Genomic DNA, 18745 nt, shown 5'->3' with positions numbered 1-18745 from the left:
ACTGGGCATTATTCCATTTATTTTATCGTCCCCAAGAAAGAGGGGACGTTCCGGCCCATCCTGGACCTAAAGTCTGTCAACCGCCATCTGAGGATTCCCCGCTTCCGCATGGAAACCCTATGCTCTGTATTAAGGGTGATACAACCAGGAGAGATTCTCACATCCCTGGATCTTTCGGAGGCCTACCTACACATCCCAATTCATCAGGAACACCAGCGCTATCTACACTTCAAAATCCTGGACCGTCACTACCAGATCCAGGCACTACCCTTCGGGTTAGCCACAGCACTCCGGACATTCACCAAGATCATAGTGGTGGTGGCGGCAACATTGAGGAAGGAAGGAATCCTCGTACATCCTTACCTAGACGATTGGCTGATCAGGGCGAAATCCCAAGAGGAAAGCCGCCAAGCAACCAACAGAGTCAAAACTCTACTGGAGAGCCTAGGATGGGTGGTCAACACAAACAAAAGTTGTCCTCAGCCCTCACAGTCTCTAGAGTACCTAGAAGTCTGATTCGACACCAAAGACAGGGTCAGCCTGACTCCCACAAGGAGATCAAAACTATGGAACCGGTTACAAAGCCTGTTGAGCGAACATCGACCCACAGCATGGGATTACCTACAAGTCCTCTGTCTGATGGCATCCACACTGGAAATAGTGCCATGGGCGCGAGCTCACATGAGACCCCTGCAGCGCTCACTTCTATCACGATGGAATCCGCTGTCTCAGAACTACGCCGTACGTCTATCACTCCTGGGCAGGGTTCGGACCCAGCTATGGTGGTGGCTACTGGCCAGCCACCTGAGCCAGGGAACAAGACTATCCTCCCCAACCTGGACCCTGCTCACCACAGACGCCAGCCTACGAGGATTGGGAGCTCACTGCGAGGAATTAACCGCCCAAGGGCAATGGAATGCAGAAGAGGCGGGATGGAACATCAACCACCTAGAAGCGCGGGCAGTCAAACCAGCCTGCCTACACTTCGCCCACAGACTCAGAGACAAAGCAGTCAGAGTAATGTCAGACAACGCCACAACAGTGGCCTACATCAACCGTCAGAGAGGAACCAGAAGCCAACAGGTGTCTTTGGAAATAGACCCCTTAATGAGGTGGGTGGAAGTAAACCTCCAAGAGATCTCGGCCGTCCACATCGCCGGGAAAGACAACATCACGGCGGACTACCTCAGGAGGGAAAGGCTAGACCTAGGAGAATGGAAGCTGTCGTCCGCAGTGTTCCAAATGATAGTGAACCGGTGGGGGACACCAGACATGGACCTTCTGGCATACCGGTCCAACACCCAAGTACCCAGGTACTTCAGCCGCAGGCAGGAACCTCAGTACCAGGGGATTGATGCCCTGGTACAGATCTGGCCACAGGGGACCCTATTATACGCTTTCCCACCGTGGCCCCTACTAGGCGCAATCATTCATAAGATAGTTGCACAGGGGGCTAGTTCTTCTGGTGGCCCCGGACTGGCCAAGAAGACCGTGGTACGCCGACATGAGAAGACTACTGGCAGGGAACCCCCTACCACTGCTTCCACACAGAAACCTGCTCCAACAAGGACCGATCCTCCACGAGGATCCAGCTCAATTCTCTTTTACGGCCTGGCCATTTCTAGGGCTCGCCCTAGAAAGAGTGGATACTCGGGGGCTGTAATCGACACCCTGCTCAGAGCATGCAAGTTCTCCACATCTAACGTACATAAGGATTTGGAGAGTTTTTGAAGCCTGGTGCAAAGACCACGACATCAAGCCACGCTCAACTAAAGTTCCCGTGATTCTGGAATTCTTACAGAACGGGCTACAGAAGGGGCTTTCCCTCAACTCTATCAAGGTACAGGTGGCCGCATTGTCATGCTACGGCCCCAAGAGCGGGGGCGACAGCATAGCTTCTCACCCGGACGTGGCACGTTTCCTGAAAGGAGTCAAACACATCCGCCCACCACTAAAGTGGCCGGTAACCCTGTGGAATCTCAACCTGGTCCTGGATTTCCTAGCAGGAACCTCCTTCAGACCCTTCCGAGGTCTGTCCCTCTGTCTGTTAACTTTAAAGACAGCCTTTCTGCTGGGAGTTTGCTCAGCCCGCCGCATTTCAGAACTACAAGCACTGTCCTGCCGTGAGCCGTTCCTCAGGCTCACCCCGGGATCCATCCAGCTACGCACTGTCCCTTCATTTCTTCCCAAAGTGGTATCACGCTTCCATCTTAACCAAACCATCTCGCTACCATCGCCGGATGACTTGAAGAATTCGGAAGAAGCTCGTAGTCTACACCACCTCCATATAGGCAGACTCCTGTCCAGAAACCTGGAAATGTCGGAACCAGTGCGAAAAAGCAGACCACCTTTTCATCCTTCACAGCGGGAAGAGACAAGGGGAAGCGGCCTCGCGGGCAACCATAGCCTGCTGGATCAAGGAAGTCATCAAGGCGGCCTACTTAGAAGCAGGTAAGCCTCCGCCTCTACAGGTCAAGGCCCATTCTACCAGAGCTCAGGCAGTATCCTGGGCAGAAACCAGAATGCTGTCACCCGCCGAGATTTGCAGGGCGGCGACATGGTCCTCCATCCACACCTTCTACAGATTCTACCGTCTGGATGCTCAGGCTCGGGAGGACACGGCATTTGTAAGGGCAGTACTAAGTGGGTCACGGGCAGCCTCCCACCCGGCTCGGGAGTAGCTTTTATACATCCCATTGGTCCTGAGTCCATCTGCTACACGCTAGGAAATGGAGAAATTACTTACCTGATAATTTCGTTTTCCTTAGTGTAGACAGATGGACTCAGCATCCCACCCTTGGCTGCCGTTACGCATGGAATTCCGAATGATTCAAGGGTAGGCCATGTTTTCATTCACCTAGGGCACCCACCCTACCTGGTGTCAATGCTTTCTGATTGAGTACACTGGCGGTCTCCAGCTATAGTCGTTCCAACCAGTTCAAGTTAATCAAATTAGTCACACATATATCCACATTGCTTTTCGAGGAGAATACTGAAGAGCTGCACTTCCTGCAGGGGTATATGTACTAGGGGCTGACGTCAGATTGAAATCTGATCAGTCTCCTACTGCTATCAGGAGTACACTATACCCATTGGTCCTGAGTCCATCTGTCTACACTAAGGAAAACGAAATTATCAGGTAAGTAATTTTTCCATTACCCTACTGAATATAATGAATATTTTAATTAGGTTATGCTAGGGGATGTTTATCTGCGTTAACAAAATGGCTGGATGGGGTGGTTCGGGTTTTGGGTTAGATAAATTTATAAAATGGACTTCTGTTGTATTTTTATTATGTACAATTGGCTTATGTGACTTTTTATATATTTTAATATTCTTTTGCAAATCACTTTGAATAGTTCATAGAAGTAATTGATAAATGTAAGTAAACCTTTAGTTCATTGCTGAGGAAAAATCTGTGAATTTTGAAAGCCATCCCCATTGCTGTTGACCTATGTAGGTTAAAATGCTTCTCTGCTGATTTGCTGTGTTCAGTCATTTTTCTCTCTTCCCAGTAACGGAGTGTTACTGTAGCAGCACTTCTAGTCCAGGCCAGCCCAAGGACCAGGGGACTTAAGTTGGAAACTGAGCCCAGGTCTCTTCCTTAGCATAGCAATGCATTACATATTAAAAGCCTTAATGCAACAAAATTGGCTGCTGTTCAAAAGTTATGCACAGGAGTAAATCTCTTTAGGAAAGAGTTGAAGATGCTCTCTAACTGGTCAGAGACCTCCAGGAATCTGCTCATTTCCATGACTCAGGAATTTTGCAAAATTGAGGCTTAAACCTTTAGGTTGGTAAAAACACCATTAATTTTGATTCCTGCCTGATAACTATCCTCGGGGCAGTAATTAAGTTTCTAAAGTGTACTAATTTCTATGATGAAAATAAGATCCAAAGATGGCATTAGTACAAGTTAACTGCCTTTTAATTGAGTAAAAGATTTATGCTGGTACTAACTTGTTTCATTATTGGTGTCTCCACTGTAATTCACTGTGAACTTTGAAGCTAGCAGGTGGTAATTTTTTAATAATAATTTTGTTTTTCAGGATTAGTGGTTGGATTTATCCTTGCTGTTGCAAACTACAGCTTTTTTTCTGCATTGCTGGTATTCTTTTTTACGTCTTCCAAACTTACCAAGTGGCGTGGAAATGTGAAAAAGCGTTTTGATTCAGAATTCAAAGAAGGTGAAACATTTTATTTTTGGAAATTTATATTCAGCTTAAAACTGTATAGTAAATGGCATGGTCTTGCCTTTGGTTAGAGTTATTGTTTAAAATAGGAATGTAAAAATCTCAGTTAAATCTTGACATGTGTTTGCTGCTTATTCATGTATGCCTTCCTTCTCTTGGCCCTTAGGCTATGGTATCTCAAAGTATTGGTTGATGTGAAACAGTCACTGTGAAGCCTCCCTACCATACAATCCAAGGCAGCAGAGACTAGGCAGGATGGGCCAGACCTCCTTCCGTTTGCATGACTGTGTTACTATCTTCTAGGGATGTGAATCGTGTCCTCGATCGTCTTAAAGATCGATTTCGGCTGGGAGGGGGAGGGAATCGTATTGTTGCCGTTTGGGGGGGTAAAATATCGTGAAAAATCGTTAAAAATCGAAAAATCGGCACATTAAAACCCCCTAAAACCCACCCCCGACCCTTTAAATTAAATCCCCCCCCCAATAACTTAAATAACCTGCGGGTCCAGCGGCGGTCCGGAACGGGCTCCTGCTCCTGAATCTTGTCGTCTTCAGCCGGCGCCATTTTCCAAAATGGCGCCGAAAAATGGCGGCGGCCATAGACGAAAAAGATTGGACGGCAGGAGGTCCTTCCGGACCCCCGCTGGACTTTTGGCAAGTCTCGTGGGGGTCAGGAGGCCCCCCACAAGCTGGCCAAAAGTTCCTGGAGGTCCAGCGGGGGTCAGGGAGCGATTTCCCGCCGCGAATCGTTTCCGTACGGAAAATGGCGCCGGCAGGAGATCGACTGCAGGAGGTCGTTCAGCGAGGCGCCGGAACCCTCGCTGAACGACCTCCTGCAGTCGATCTCCTGCCGGCGCCATTTTCCGTACGAAAACGATTCGCGGCGGGAAATCGCTCCCTGACCCCCGCTGGACCTCCAGGAACTTTTGGCCAGCTTGTGGGGGGCCTCCTGACCCCCACGAGACTTGCCAAAAGTCCAGCGGGGGTCCGGAAGGACCTCCTGCCGTCCAATCTTTTTCGTCTATGGCCGCCGCCATTTTTCGGCGCCATTTTGGAAAATGGCGCCGGCTGAAGACGACAAGGAGCAGGAGCCCGTTCCGGACCGCCGCTGGACCCGCAGGTTATTTAAGTTATTGGGGGGGGGGTTCGGGAGGGTGGGGGATTTAATTTAAAGGGTCGGGGGTGGGTTTTAGGGGGTTTTAGTGTGCCGGCTCACGATTCTAACGATTTATAATGATAAATCGTTAGAATCTGTATTGTATTGTGTTCCATAACGGTTTAAGACGATATTAAAATTATCGGACGATAATTTTAATCGTCCTAAAACGATTCACATCCCTACTATCTTCTGAAACTTCAGCAACTTTTAGAATTCTATTTTACTGCCTTTTTAGTAAGCAGCTGATGTCAAAATGTATAATTATTATTATTTTTTTTTTTTATTTCAAGACAGTCTTTGAATTTGCTTGATCCTCATGGCACATTGAATCTCATTTCTAATCCTTGTGCCTTTCTGTTCTTTTCTTCACTCGCAGACGAAATATTTTACAGCAAGTGTTGCAATATTCACTTCCACATAAGTATCTGCAACAAATGTAAAGTAATAGAATCATTAAATAAACTTTTCACTGGCAGTGGTTCCCCACCCCCCTCCCCACCCATCTATGTTCTGTTTCCTTTTTGTCTGTTATCTTTTTCCTCCTTTCTCTTTCTCCAATGTTCACTTCTGTTTTCCTGTTTCTTGTCATCTTTTCTTCCTTTTATTGTCTTTGGTCTCCATTTTTATCCTTCTCTACACAATATTAACCTCTCCTCCTTTGCATACAATCCTTTTTCTCTTGGATGATTTTCTTGGGTGGGGGACAGTATGGAGGAAGGAAGGGAATATGTGCTTGGGAGGTTCTCTTCCAAACTTCTCTTCACCTACCTTTCAGTGGACAGGAATCGACTCTCTCCTTGTTCAGGGCCAAGCTGAGGAAGGACAATCTTACCTTTGGCTTGCACAGGCAGCTAACCCTGCGTCCTTCTCCCTCAGCCTGCATGGGCCCGGGACCAAAAGGTTCTGGGTCTGTGGCCCAACACAAGACAGCACAAAATTGCAACTGTGTTTTCTTTCCATGTTTTTTCCTCTTTGATCTTCTTGTGTTCTTCATAAGCTTCTTTTTTTTTTCTCTGCCCTGCAACCTCTCCCTTCCTGTCAGTTTCTCCTTTTTTTTTAACTTTTGCCTTCATCATTCCATCTTTTTCTGACCATTTTTTTCTCCCTGGCCTCTCATCTCTCCCTGCATCATTGTTCCATTCATGTTTCTCTCCCTACTTCGATCTCCTTTCTGCTTTTTCTTCCCCTTTCGCTCATTCCATCCACTGCAGTCTTTTATGCCATCCCCCGTAGCCTTTCTCTTCACTCTGCCATCCCCTTGCTGTTTTTTTTTTCTGCCTCTTGCCATAGCAAAATATGGACAGTTGTCAACCCTATCTTCACATGATCCTTTCACCACGCTGCACAGTCATGTCTCATCCCCTGCCTGTGATCCTTCTTCTCACCAACTCATGGGTTTTTCACACTCCGTTCCCCACAGCTAAACACACTGCCTTCCTCTATCTCATGTTTTCATATTTTTCCTCCTCTTTCTCCAGTAAGAGAGCAGTGCTTCCTTGTTAAGTCTGTCTTCTCTGACAGCTGCACATGTAGGTGCTCAGTCTTACAGCCCGTATGTGTTCAGATGGCAGATGTGTTAGAAACATTTTTGGGGGGAAGGGAGAATTGCATGTGAGTGAGGATTGCACCTGGCTAGTCGCCATGTTATAATATGCTTTTATGTAAAGAAGTGAAGGGCTAGACCGTTCTGACCCCTGAGGAAGTCAGTGTTGCTGAAATGGGGGCTTGTATCCAGTCTAAATTTGTATTTATAACAGGCAGAGGTAATCTGCAGTGTTATGAAAACTAGCAAGACAAGTCAGCTATCTTTCTTTTTTTTTGTATAGTGATTTAGTTTGTGGTTGTTTCCATGCTTTATAAGCTACATTGGGTGAGTTTCAAGAACTAGTATATGATTAATATGGGGTGTGCTATTTACTGATTCTGCTTGCAGCCTATTGTGGGAAAGAGGCAGTCGAAAGAGATATAAGCACAAGTTAACTCTGATGCCAAGTTCTTTGAAATGTATAAAGCAGCAAGTAAAGAAATCTAGTAATATGCAAAAGAAGAGATGATAAAAAAAACAGATTTCTTTGCACCTTTTTTCCCTAGTACTTGTTAGATTGTAAAATATGCAATACAAATTATGGGGTTTCTCCCAGGACCATACAGTCAAAGAAGACTGGAGGCACTTGTTGTAGCCAAAGATTTGACTGATTCTGGCCCAATATAAAAAGGTCAAAGTGGCATTGTGTCCTTTCAGGATTCTGGGAGGGCGATTATATCTGTTTAGCGGATACCCAGTGCTTGACAAATTGCTGGAGTCATTGCCCCAGTGCAGAATTCAGTTTTCCTAGTGTAGCCAGATGGACTCAGGACCAGTGGTTATGTGCTCCTCTGCTAGCAGATTGGAGACTGTCAGATTTCAAAGCTGATGTCACCCTAGATATACCCCTGCAGTGACTTCAGCTCCTCAGTATTTCTCCATCTCTCTAGCAGATGAGGACACTATCCTCTCGCTAGCACATTGCTAGCGGGATTACAAAAAAAAAAAAGGATTTTCAACTTTAAGAAGAGTAGCCCCGTTCTCCTGCGGTGATACATAACGGTGCCTCCCCCAGTCGAGAATCCCTGAGGGTGATTTCTGATCCCTCAGAAGTGCCTTGGTCCGGTAGCCGGTCTCTGGCATGGACTTAGCCGCTGAAGCGGTTTAAAGGCAGCAGGTGCAAAGCCGAGCATGGCGGTGAAGGCCAAAGCCCTCTTCCCCCCCCCCCCCCCCCCCCCCCCTGCAGTTGGAGACAGTCTCTGCACTCAGCCAGTAAGCGCTGAGACCAGGTAAGTTCTTTAAAATCTTAAAGCCAGAGAAGACTAGGCACTCCGGCAACTTTTCTCTGGTCTCCTTCTTGGCGTGCCATACCAGCGAGGTAATAAGGAGAGACTCCGAACGGGTTGAGCAGCCCCTGAAGGGCTAGGCCCCATTTTTGGCTCCGAGAGTTAGCCACGTGGCGATCCCGGCAGTGCCATCTTGATCGTGGTGGGCTCCGATGCCATCCCCCCCCCTTTCGGCTGTCAGTACACGCGGGGCAGGCCAGGCTCTTGGGTGTGTTTACAAACGCATACCTGCGTGCACAACGGCGCACATTGGCACGCGTAATTGCGAGCACTGCCGCACACATAACTACGCGTATAGCCATGCATATCCAGGCACATCACCTGCGCGCACCGGATACCAGGCGCACACAGATCATGGCCTTGACGGCAAAGAAACAAAGACAGCACTCCCTTTGCATAGCCTGCCACATCAGAGCAGCACAACCCGACCTGGAATCCTGCCTGTGCCAACATTGTGAGGAAGCCCAGGGAGGAATAGTCTGTCGTTTTCCAAGTCTGGACCATCCCAGTCGGAGGACGGGTCGGCAGGGACCTTATCCGGAAGCTCCCCAGAGCTAATCAATTCAGAGATGACACCCCTCACTGCTAGAGGGCCCTTCGGTAACTCCTACTCCAGTGACCCAAGGGATAAGCATGGACCCAGGGGCCTTCACTTGGTTGGAATTTTTCCAGGGTCTACAAGCACCCCAGTCGGGAACACCTGATCCTCTCGGCCCAGTCCGGGGGCCTCAAGACCTGCCTCGCCTTACCAAGAGTTTACCTGACAGGGACTCGGATACCATAGATGACTATGAGGGCTCTCTGGAAGAAGGGGAAATCCCTCCAGGCCTGGAACCATACAGAACCATGCTTCACTTCTTACACAGGGATGAATTGCCAGTCCTGGTCTTTCAGACTCTGAAGACTCTGGGAATCCCAGGCACGGACCCTATGACGGTACCAAGGAAGAACCTCAACTTGGTGTCCCTTTGCAAGGCCTCTTGCTATTTCCCGATGCTGGAAGCCATCCAGGAACTGATTGACCTGGATTGGGATGCTCCGGAGGCAAGCTTTAAAGGAGGGCGGGCCTTGGAATTCTTGTACTCTCTGGAACCTGCAACCAAGGAACGCCTTCGTTTCCTGAAAGTGGATGCCATAGTCTGTGCTGTCTCGAAGCAAACGACCATTCCTGTTGAGGGAGGAGCAGCATTGAAGGATGCTCAAGATAGGAGATTAGAATCCATCCTTAAACAAACCTTCAACATGACAGCAATGACACTGTAAATAGCCTCTTGCTGCGTGCTGGTGGCTTGCTCCTTCTTGCTCCTTTTGAGAGAAGCAGATAGTTCTGCTGCGGTTGCCGGAGAGGCGATTGAACCTGCTGTAGCCTTCCTGGCAGATGCAAGCTCAGACCTGGTTCATACCTCAGCCAGAGGAGTAGCCTCGGTAATAGTGGCAAGAAGGCATTTATGGTTGCGGAACTGGTCTGCGGACGCGACCTCTAAGACGAACCTCACAAGAATGCCCTTTAAGGGATCCCTCATATTTGGAAGCGAACTGGAGAAGTTAGCCAGCAAGTGGGGCGAATCTCCAGTGCCTCGGCTACCGGAAGATAGAGGAAAAAGATCCCAGCGCCCCTCCCCCAGGAGGCCTAGGGGCAGAGGCTCACAACGTTTCCGACCCTATAGAAATTCATCGTTCCAGGCACCTCGACCATCCAGGAGGTCTCAGTCCTTTTGGAACAGACAACCCAAGAGAGGAACAGGTATGGGAGCAGGATCGACCCGAGCTTCCCAATGAGGATGGGCCAACCCATCCATAGGAAGAGGAAATAGGGAGTCGACTCTCCCTCTTCTACCAATGATGGGTCGAGATCACGTCAGACAAATGGGTACTAAACATCATATGAGAGGGCTACACTTGGAATTTCACAGCACACCTCAAATTTATATCATCACCTTGCCACTGCAACCTCAAGTGAATGGCAATGGAATCCACACTGAGAAGACTACTCAGTCTGAAGGCTATAACTCCGGTTCCTATGCCTCAGCAAAATACAGGGTGCTATTCCATCTATTTCATTGTGCCCAAGAAAGAGGGGTCATTCCTACCCATCCTGGACCTCAAGAACGTCAACCGTCATCGATGGAAACTATCCGTTCAGTAATAATGGTAGTACAACCGGGAGAATTCCTAACCTCCCTGGATTTCTCCGAGGCTTACCTTCAGATCAAAGTCCACCAAGACCACCAACATTTTCTACATTTTGCAGTGCTGGGCTGCCATTTGGCCTGGCAACCGCCCCCAGAACATTCCCCAAAATTATGTTGGTGGTGACGGCAACACTGAGGAAAGAAGGGATCTTGGTACACCCTTATTTGGAGGACTGGCTGATCTGGGCGAAGTCTTCGGAAGAGAGCCTGCAGGTGACCAGCAGAGTGAAGAACCTCCTGCAGGAATTCTGTTGGGTCGTGGACACAGTCAAGAACAGTATGCGGCCCTCTCAGTTCCTAGAGTACCTGGGGGCCAGTTTTCGACACCAAATAAAACAAGGTCTTCCTCCCTTCCCTGAGGAAGAGAAAACTGATGCTCCTTACTATTACGCTGGAATCCACTGTCCCAAGACTACTCGATTCGCCTCCACCTACCAGCGGAGGAATGTTCTTAGCTTCAGTGGTGGCTACAGGAAAGCCACCTAAGCAGAGGCATAATCCTATCCCCACCGAACAGACTCGAGCTTCCGAGGGTGGGGAGCCCACTGTTAGGAACTGATGTCCCAGGGACAATGGAACAAGGAAGAGGCGGGATGGAACATAAACTGCCTAGAAGCTCGAGCAGTCAGACTACCATGCCTGCAATTCAGCCACAGGCTCCAAGGGCAAGCAATTTGAGTGATGTCTGACAACGCTACAACGGTTACCTACATCAACTGCCAGGGAGGAACTAGGAGCCAGCAGGTGTTTCTGGAGATAGACCTCCTCATGGCATGGGCAGAGATAAACCTAGAAGGGATCTCTGCCTCCCACATCACAGGGAAAGACCATGTCTCGGCGGACTTCCTCAGCAGAAAAAGCCTGGACCCAGGGGAATGGGTGCTGTCGACCAGAGGCTTCCAACTGATAGTAAATCGCTGGGGTTTTTCAGCCGCAGACGAGAGCTGCAGTTCTGAGGAATTGACGCCCTCGTCCAGACCTGGTCAGAGGAGGACTTACTGTACACCTTTTCCTTATGGCCTCTACTGGGCAAGATCATCCGCAAGAAAGAACACCACAAGGGACTAGTGGCCCCGGATTGGCCAAGACACCTATGGTACGCAGACATGCAAAGACTCCTTGCGGGTAGCCCTCTGTGCCTACCTCCACACAGGGACCTTTTCCAGCAGGGCCTGATCCTTCACGAAGATCCGTCTCTATTCTCTCTTACGGTCTGGCCCTTGAGAGGACTCGCCTGAAGAAGCGCGGTTACTCCTAAGGCTGTGATCACCACTCTGCTCCACGTACAGAAGTTCTCAACGTCTCTGGCATACATACGGATCTGGAGGATATTCGAAGCCTGGTTCAAGGACCGCTAGGTATCCCCGCAAACGGCCAAGATTCCCATGATTCTAGAATTTCTACAGAACGTTATGAAGAAAGGGATGTCTGTCAAATCCGTCAGAGTTGAGGTAGCAGCCCTCTCCTGCTTCAGAGCCGAAGTTAACGGAATCACTGTCAGCTTATCCGGACTTGGCCCGTTTCTTAAAAGGGGTTAAGCAACTTCAACCACCCCTAAAGTGGCCGGTCCCCCTATGGAACCTCAGTCTGGTATTGGACTTTCTAGCGGGGGCTTCTTTCAGACCAATGCGCAGTCTGTCACTACGCCTCTTAACATTGAAGACTGTATTCCTGGTGGCAATATGTTCAGCCCGTCGCATCTCTGAGCTACAGGCTCCATCTTGTCGGGACCTGTTCCTTAGGTTCACTCCAGGAACAATACAGCTACGCACCGTCCCCTCCTTCTTACCGAAAGTAGTCTCAGAGTTCCACTCGAACCAAGCCATCTCCCTACCATTTCTGGAGGAACATAAGGACTCTGAAGACTACTGCCTTCTTCGCCATCTAAATGTTGGCAAACTCCTGATACAGTACCTACAACAATCAGAACCGGTACGCAAAACAGAGCCCTTGTTCATTCTTCACAGCAGGAAGAAACAAGGCGAAGTGGCCTCACAAGCGACCATAGCTCGCTGGATTAAGGAAGTAATTAAGGCAGCCTACATAGAGGCAGGGAAGCCTTTGTCCCCTGCAGGCTAAGGCTCACTCTACCAGAGCCCAGGCAGTGTCCTGGGCAGAAGCCAAATTGCTGTCGCCCACTGAGATCTGTCGAGTGGCGATGTGGTCTTCCCTACACACCCTTCTCCAGGTTCTACCGCCTGGATGTTCAAGCCTGAGAAGACGCAGCATTCGCAAGAGCAGTACTTAGTGGGCCTCGGGCAGCCTCCCACCATGTCCGGGAGTAGCTTTTGTACATCTCATTGATCCTGAGTCCATCTGGATACACGCTAGGAAATGGAGAAATTACTACCCTGATAATTTTGTTTTCCTTAGTGTAGACAGATGGACTCAACATCCCGCCCACGGCTGCCCCCAGAAAAGGAGGAGCTTGGAAAGCAAACCTCGAGATTAAACAAATATAGGTAAACTTTGCCTACCCTTAGTTCAGGACACCTGCAGTTCAACTGGTGTCTGAGTTAACTTAGTTGAGCGCACTGGTGGTCTCCAGTCTTTTAAATCAGTTGAATCAATTTAACCAAGTCTAATCAGTTTTAATCAAGTTGTTCAAGCAATATATATCCACAATGGCTTTTCAAGGATAATACTGAGGAGCTGAGGTCACCGCAGGGGTATATTTAGGGTGATGTCCGCTTTGAAATCCGACTCAGTCTTCCATCTGCTAGCAGAGGAGCACATAACCACTGGTCCTGAGTCCATCTGTCTATACTAAGGGAAACTAAATTATCAGGTAAGTAATTTATCCCAGGACAAGCAGGATGCTAGTCCTCACATGTGGGTGACGTCACTGACGGAGCCCTATCGCGGGAAAAACTTCTGTCAAAGTTTCTAGAAACTTTGACTGGCAGCCTGAGGCTACTGAGCATGCCCAGCGTGCCATGACAATCTCTGCCACAGGGGTATGACTTCAGTCTTCGTTTTTCCACGCTGCCCTCAGCATCGCGGTGACAGGAGCCCTGTGAGTTTTCTCACTAATTTTGACTGAAAAAGTCACACTTTTTTCTATTTTCCCCATTTGGGGTCTCACTAAATCTCATTTGTCACCGGATGGTGACAAAAACAATTGGTTTCGATTTCTCTTCTCGGGATTTTTCATCGACGGCTGTCAATAGAGACATGGCCTCAGGCTTCAAAAAATGCCCAGTCTGTAACCGGACCATGTCTATAACAGATCCACATCTTGAATGTGTGATCTGTTTAGGAGAAAAACATGAAATTTCTTCATGCACACAATGCCAAGAAATGACCCCGAAAGGCAGAAAACGTAGGCAGGAGAAAATGTCACAACTTTTCCACCTCCAATTAGTGCCTTCACTGTCTACTTCGATGAAATCATCGCCAACAGGGGTCACTAAGAAACTCCTTCTTAAACGGCAAATCGAGGGATCCGGTGATGCTCCATCACCAGTACCGTCAATGACATCGACCAGGTCAGTGTTGGAATCGAGGCCTAAACACAAGCACCGAAGTCATCGATCCTCGGTGTCTGTCGCTTCCCCCCCCCCCCCCCCCCCCTGGGGGAACCGGCTGTAAATTGGCACAAATCAAGTGATGCTCCACTAACCTCAGTGTCCTCAGTTCCCTCGCCTGCACCGTTGATATCGACGTCTGCATCGACATCCCAGTTGCCACAGACGTCGCCAGACTTAACCGCCCTAATAAGACAAATGGTGATGGAAGCCTTCCAGGCGCAAGTTCTGGCGTCATCGCCGATGCCGGCGGCTGCGTCGATACCAAGTATGTCATTGATACCAGTCACCACCTCGATGGCTGAGCCTCCTCAGATGACGATGTCATCGGAACCATCGATGTCTATTCCTCTCTCGATGTCACAAGTTCCATCGATGCCACAGATACCTTCGGTTACGGATCCAATCTCGATGTTTTCTTTTCTTCATACATCGACATTGACCATCCCATCTACTTCACAGCCAAAGTCGGTTTACACGATGGCACCTACCTTACCTCCTCCTCACAAGGCATCGACATTGAGACAAAAGTCATCGACAAAATTAAAACACTCTATGCCAAAACACCCACCTGCATCTTCTGAAGCTCCAATTGCAGAAGCAGCATTGCACGGTATCCTGACTAAAAGATACCAGGAACTACTTGCTTCCTTGCCAGCTAATCCTGTGGAGGAGGACGTAGAGGACGTTTTATCTGATGACCCTCTACCTGGACCCTCTTATAGAAACATAGAAATGACGGCAGAAGACGACCAAACAGCCCATCCAGTCTGCCCAGCAAGCTTCACACACTTTTTTCTCTCATACTTATCTGTTTCTCTTAGCTCTTGGTTCTATTTCCCTTCCACCCCCACCATTAATGTAGAAAGCAGTGATGGAGCTGCATCCAAGTGAAATATTTAGCTTGATAAGTTAGGGGTAGTAGGGGTAGTAACCGCCGCAATAAGCAAGCTACACCCATGCTTATTTGTTTTACTCAGACTATGTTATGCAGCCCTTATTGGTTGTTTTTCTTCTCCCCTGCCGTTGAAGCAGGGAGCTATGCTGGATATGATTGAAGTATCAGTTTATTCTTCTTCCATGCTGTTGAAGCAGAGAGCCATGCTGGATATGCATCGAAAGTGAAGTATCAGGCACATTTGGTTTGGGGTAGTAACCGCCGTAACAAGCCAGCTACTCCCCGCTTTGTGAGTGCGAACCCTTTTTTCTTCTCCCCTGCCGTTTTCTTCTCCCCTGCACTCCTCTGGCGTGCCTCCGCTTCCTAGGACTACTCCTACTCAGCAACTTTCCGGATATGATACTTGGTCGGACACTACATCAGAGGCTTCATCAGAGGACTTCATGTCTGATCCCTCTCCACCTCAAGCCAGAAAACAATCACCTCCAGAGGATTTTTCTTTTCCTAATTTTGTCCAGGAAATGGTAGATTCCATCCCGTTCAAATTGCAGGTGGAAAAGGATGACAGACAACAAACTCTGGAAATATTTTATTTTATTTATTTATTTAAAAACTTTTATATACCGGTATTAGTATGCATACATCATACCGGTTTACAATGTAACTTTAAAGGTAGAAATTACAATGAACAGGGAGGGCGAACAAGGAGGAGTATACAAAGAGCAGGAGGTGGAGGAATTAAAGCAATAAATAAAAAACTGCAACGGACTATTTACAGGAATATACAAGGCGTAGGCAAGATACTTGCAGAAGTCGGTGTACTTAATCAGGGTAGGCTTGTCGGAAGAGCCATGTTTTAAGTTTTTTTCTGAACTTGGCGTAACATGGCTCTAGCCTGAGAGTGGTAGGGAGGGTGTTCCATTGTTTAGGGCCTGCAATGGATAGTGCACGGTCCCTAGTAGAGGAGAGGTGGGCTTTTTTCAAAGGGGGAATGGAGAGGGTGCCTTTGACAGTGCGAGTGGGTCGTTCAGTGCGTATAGGACGAAAGGGTTCATCCAACCAATTGGAATTGTGCGAGTGGATGGACTTGTGCACTATGGTTAGAATTTTGAAGAGAATTCGGGATGCGATGGGGAGCCAGTGGAGTTCTTTGAGTATTGGGGTAATGTGATCAGCTTTCCTTGAGTTGGTGATGACCCTGGCGATGGCATTCTGGAGCATTTGTAAGGGCTTGGTGGTGGGGGAGGGTAGGCCAAGGAAGAGGGCATTACAGTAGTCCAGCTTTGAGGAAAGGGTGGCTTGGACGACGGTGCGGAAGTCATGATAGTGGAGGAGGGGTCTGAGTTTCTTCAGGATGTGAAGCTTGAAGAAACCTTCTTTGAGGATGGAGTTGATCTGTTTTTTGAGATTGAGTTGTTGATCTATGATAATCCCAAGGTCTCTTACTGTGGGTTGGGGTGTTATGACGTTGAAAGCTGGATCGTTGGAGATCGGTGGTTTGGGAGGGAGGTGAGGAGAGATAAGGAGCAGCTCTGTTTTGGAGGAGTTTAGAGCGAGGTGGATGTTGGTGAGGAAGTCATTGATGTTGGCAAGACATGTGTTCCAGAAGGCAAGGGCATCTGAGAGAGAGTTGTGAATGGGAATGACGATTTGAACGTCATCTGCATAGAGGTAGAATTTGAGGCCGAGGTCTGTGAGGAGCTGACATAGAGGTGTGAGATAAATGTTGAAAAGGGTGGAGGAGAGGGAGGAGCCTTGTGGGACACCTTGGGACAAGGGATAGAGTGTGGAGTTGGCGTTTCCTATCTTGACGGAGAACTTTCTGTTAGATAAGTAGGATTTAAACCATAGTAGGGCTAGGCCTGAGATGCCTATTTCGGATAGCCGGTTGATGAGGAGGTTATGGTTGATGGTATCAAAGGCAGCTGAGATGTCGAGTAGGGCGAGGAGGTAACAGTTGCCTCGGTCCATGCCTATGAGTAAGTGGTCCGTGAGGGAGAGCAGGAGGGTTTCTGTATTGAGGTATTTACGGAAGCCGTATTGGGCTGGATGCAGAATGTTGTTGCTTTCTAGATATTCTGTAAGTTGGATGTTTACAATCTTTTCCATAATTTTGGATAGGAAGGGCAGGTTAGAGATAGGGTGGAAGTTAGCGGGGTCTTTAGGGTCTAGTGTTGGTTTTTTTAGGAGGGGCTTGACAATAGCTTGTTTAAGAGCATCTGGGACAGAGCCTGAAGAGAGGGAGGAGTTTATGATGTCTGCGATGGGTTTGGATATAGTGTTCGGGATGGAGAGGAGGGATTTTGTGGGAATGGTGTCTGAAGGGTGGGAAGCTGGTTTAAGTTTTCTGAGAATAGATTCCACTTCTTTAGCGGAAGTCAGGTCAAGGGTTTGGAGGGTGGGTGAAATGGGGGAAGGTTGGAGGGAGGGGGAAGGGGAGGTGGATGGAGAAGGGTGTTGAAATCTGCGGAGGATGTTGGTGATTTTTGTGAGGAAATACTGGGCGATTTCTTAGCTCTTAGTGGAGGCATCATTCTCAGGGATAGTGGGCTGAGAGGATTTGGTGAAGTTGGCAACATAATTGAAAAGGGCTTTCGGGTTGTACATGTATTGGTGGATCTTAGCTGAAAAGTAGTCTCTTTTTGTTTTGAGGGTGGTTATTCTATATTGGTGAAGGGTAGTTTTGAAACTTGAGGCGAGTTGGGGTGAGGGGGCTTTACGCCAGTTTCTCTCACGCTGCCTGAGGGTATTTTTTAGGGATCTTAGTTCAGTCGTGTACCAGGGTTGATGATTTTTTGTGGGTTGGGTAATGTTACGTCTGGAGATGGGGCATAGTTTGTCAGCAATTTCAAGAGTCATGCTGAGCCAGGATTTGATGGCAGTCTCTGGACTGGAGCAGTCAAGGCTAGTGGATGTGTTGGAAATGGCAAGAGCCAGTTCATCTCCAGAGCAGGGTTTCCTGAAGGTGAAGGTGGTGGTGTTTGAGGGAGTGGGGGTAGTAGGGAAGTTAAGAGGGAGGAGGGCTTTTATGAGGAAGTGGTCTGACCAAGGTACAGGGGAGCAGCTGGGGGGGTGGGATGGTAGGAAGCAGTGGTTGATGAATATAAGGTCAAGGGAGTGACCAGCTTGGTGCGTGGGGGAGGCAACAATTTGTCTAAGGCCTAGAGCTTGGAGTGCAGTAAGTAATGCCTCACAAGAAGGGGTAAGGGGGGTGGCATCGACATGGAGGTTGAAGTCTCCTAGTATGATGGAAGGGATTTCAATGTTTATGTTGGCAGATAAGAATTCAATTAAGGGGGAGGGGTCCCGTTCGATGGATCCAGGGGGGGCATAAATGAGACAGATTTGCAGTGAGGGGGCTTTGAAGAGGCCAATTTCTAGCTTGGAGGGTGATGTGGTGTGGGAGAGTTTGAGATTAAGGTGTTTCTTGAAGGCTAGGAGGATGCCACCTCCTCTTTTCTTGGGTCTTTTCTTGGGTCCAGTTTGTAGATCCCCCCCCCCCCCGCTCCAAAACACAATCTCGCAATTCTCATCCATGAGGTGCTCTTACAGCTACAACAACGCATCTGGGAACATCCCTGCACTGTTCCTGCAGTGAACAAAAGAGTAGATTCTACTTACCCTGGTGCAGATTGCACAAGATATCAAAAAACTCAACTCTCCCACCACTTGGTGGTCGTAGAATCTGCGCAGAACCGGTCCAGAAGAACAAGGACCCATTCATCTATCCCTCCAGGCAAAGATAATAGATTCCTGGATCAAATGGGTTGAAAAATCTTTCAAGGAGCAATGCTGATCTCCAGAATTTCAGCATTCCACCTCTACATGACTCAGTACCAGAGAAACCTCTGGAAACAAATAGAAGTGTGTGTGCAATCCCTGCCTGCACAATATCAAGAGGCAGCA

General features: G+C 48.4%; 1 protein-coding gene across 1 annotated transcript in view; it reads left to right on the top strand.

The window, feature by feature from the left end:
• Positions 1 to 18745, top strand: part of TMEM19 (transmembrane protein 19) — a 55674-nt gene that overhangs the window by 10651 nt on the left and 26278 nt on the right. Inside the window, exon 4 of the mRNA XM_029597177.1 lies at positions 4050 to 4187. Coding sequence (XP_029453037.1) covers positions 4050 to 4187 — 138 coding nt within the window. The remainder of the gene's footprint in view (positions 1 to 4049; positions 4188 to 18745) is intronic.

The sequence above is a fragment of the Rhinatrema bivittatum genome, chromosome 4 (assembly GCF_901001135.1).
Source record: "Rhinatrema bivittatum chromosome 4, aRhiBiv1.1, whole genome shotgun sequence".
Lineage (NCBI taxonomy): Eukaryota > Metazoa > Chordata > Amphibia > Gymnophiona > Rhinatrematidae > Rhinatrema > Rhinatrema bivittatum.
The sequence above is the reverse complement of the archived record's forward strand: the minus strand, read 5'-3'. Positions and strand labels throughout refer to the sequence as shown.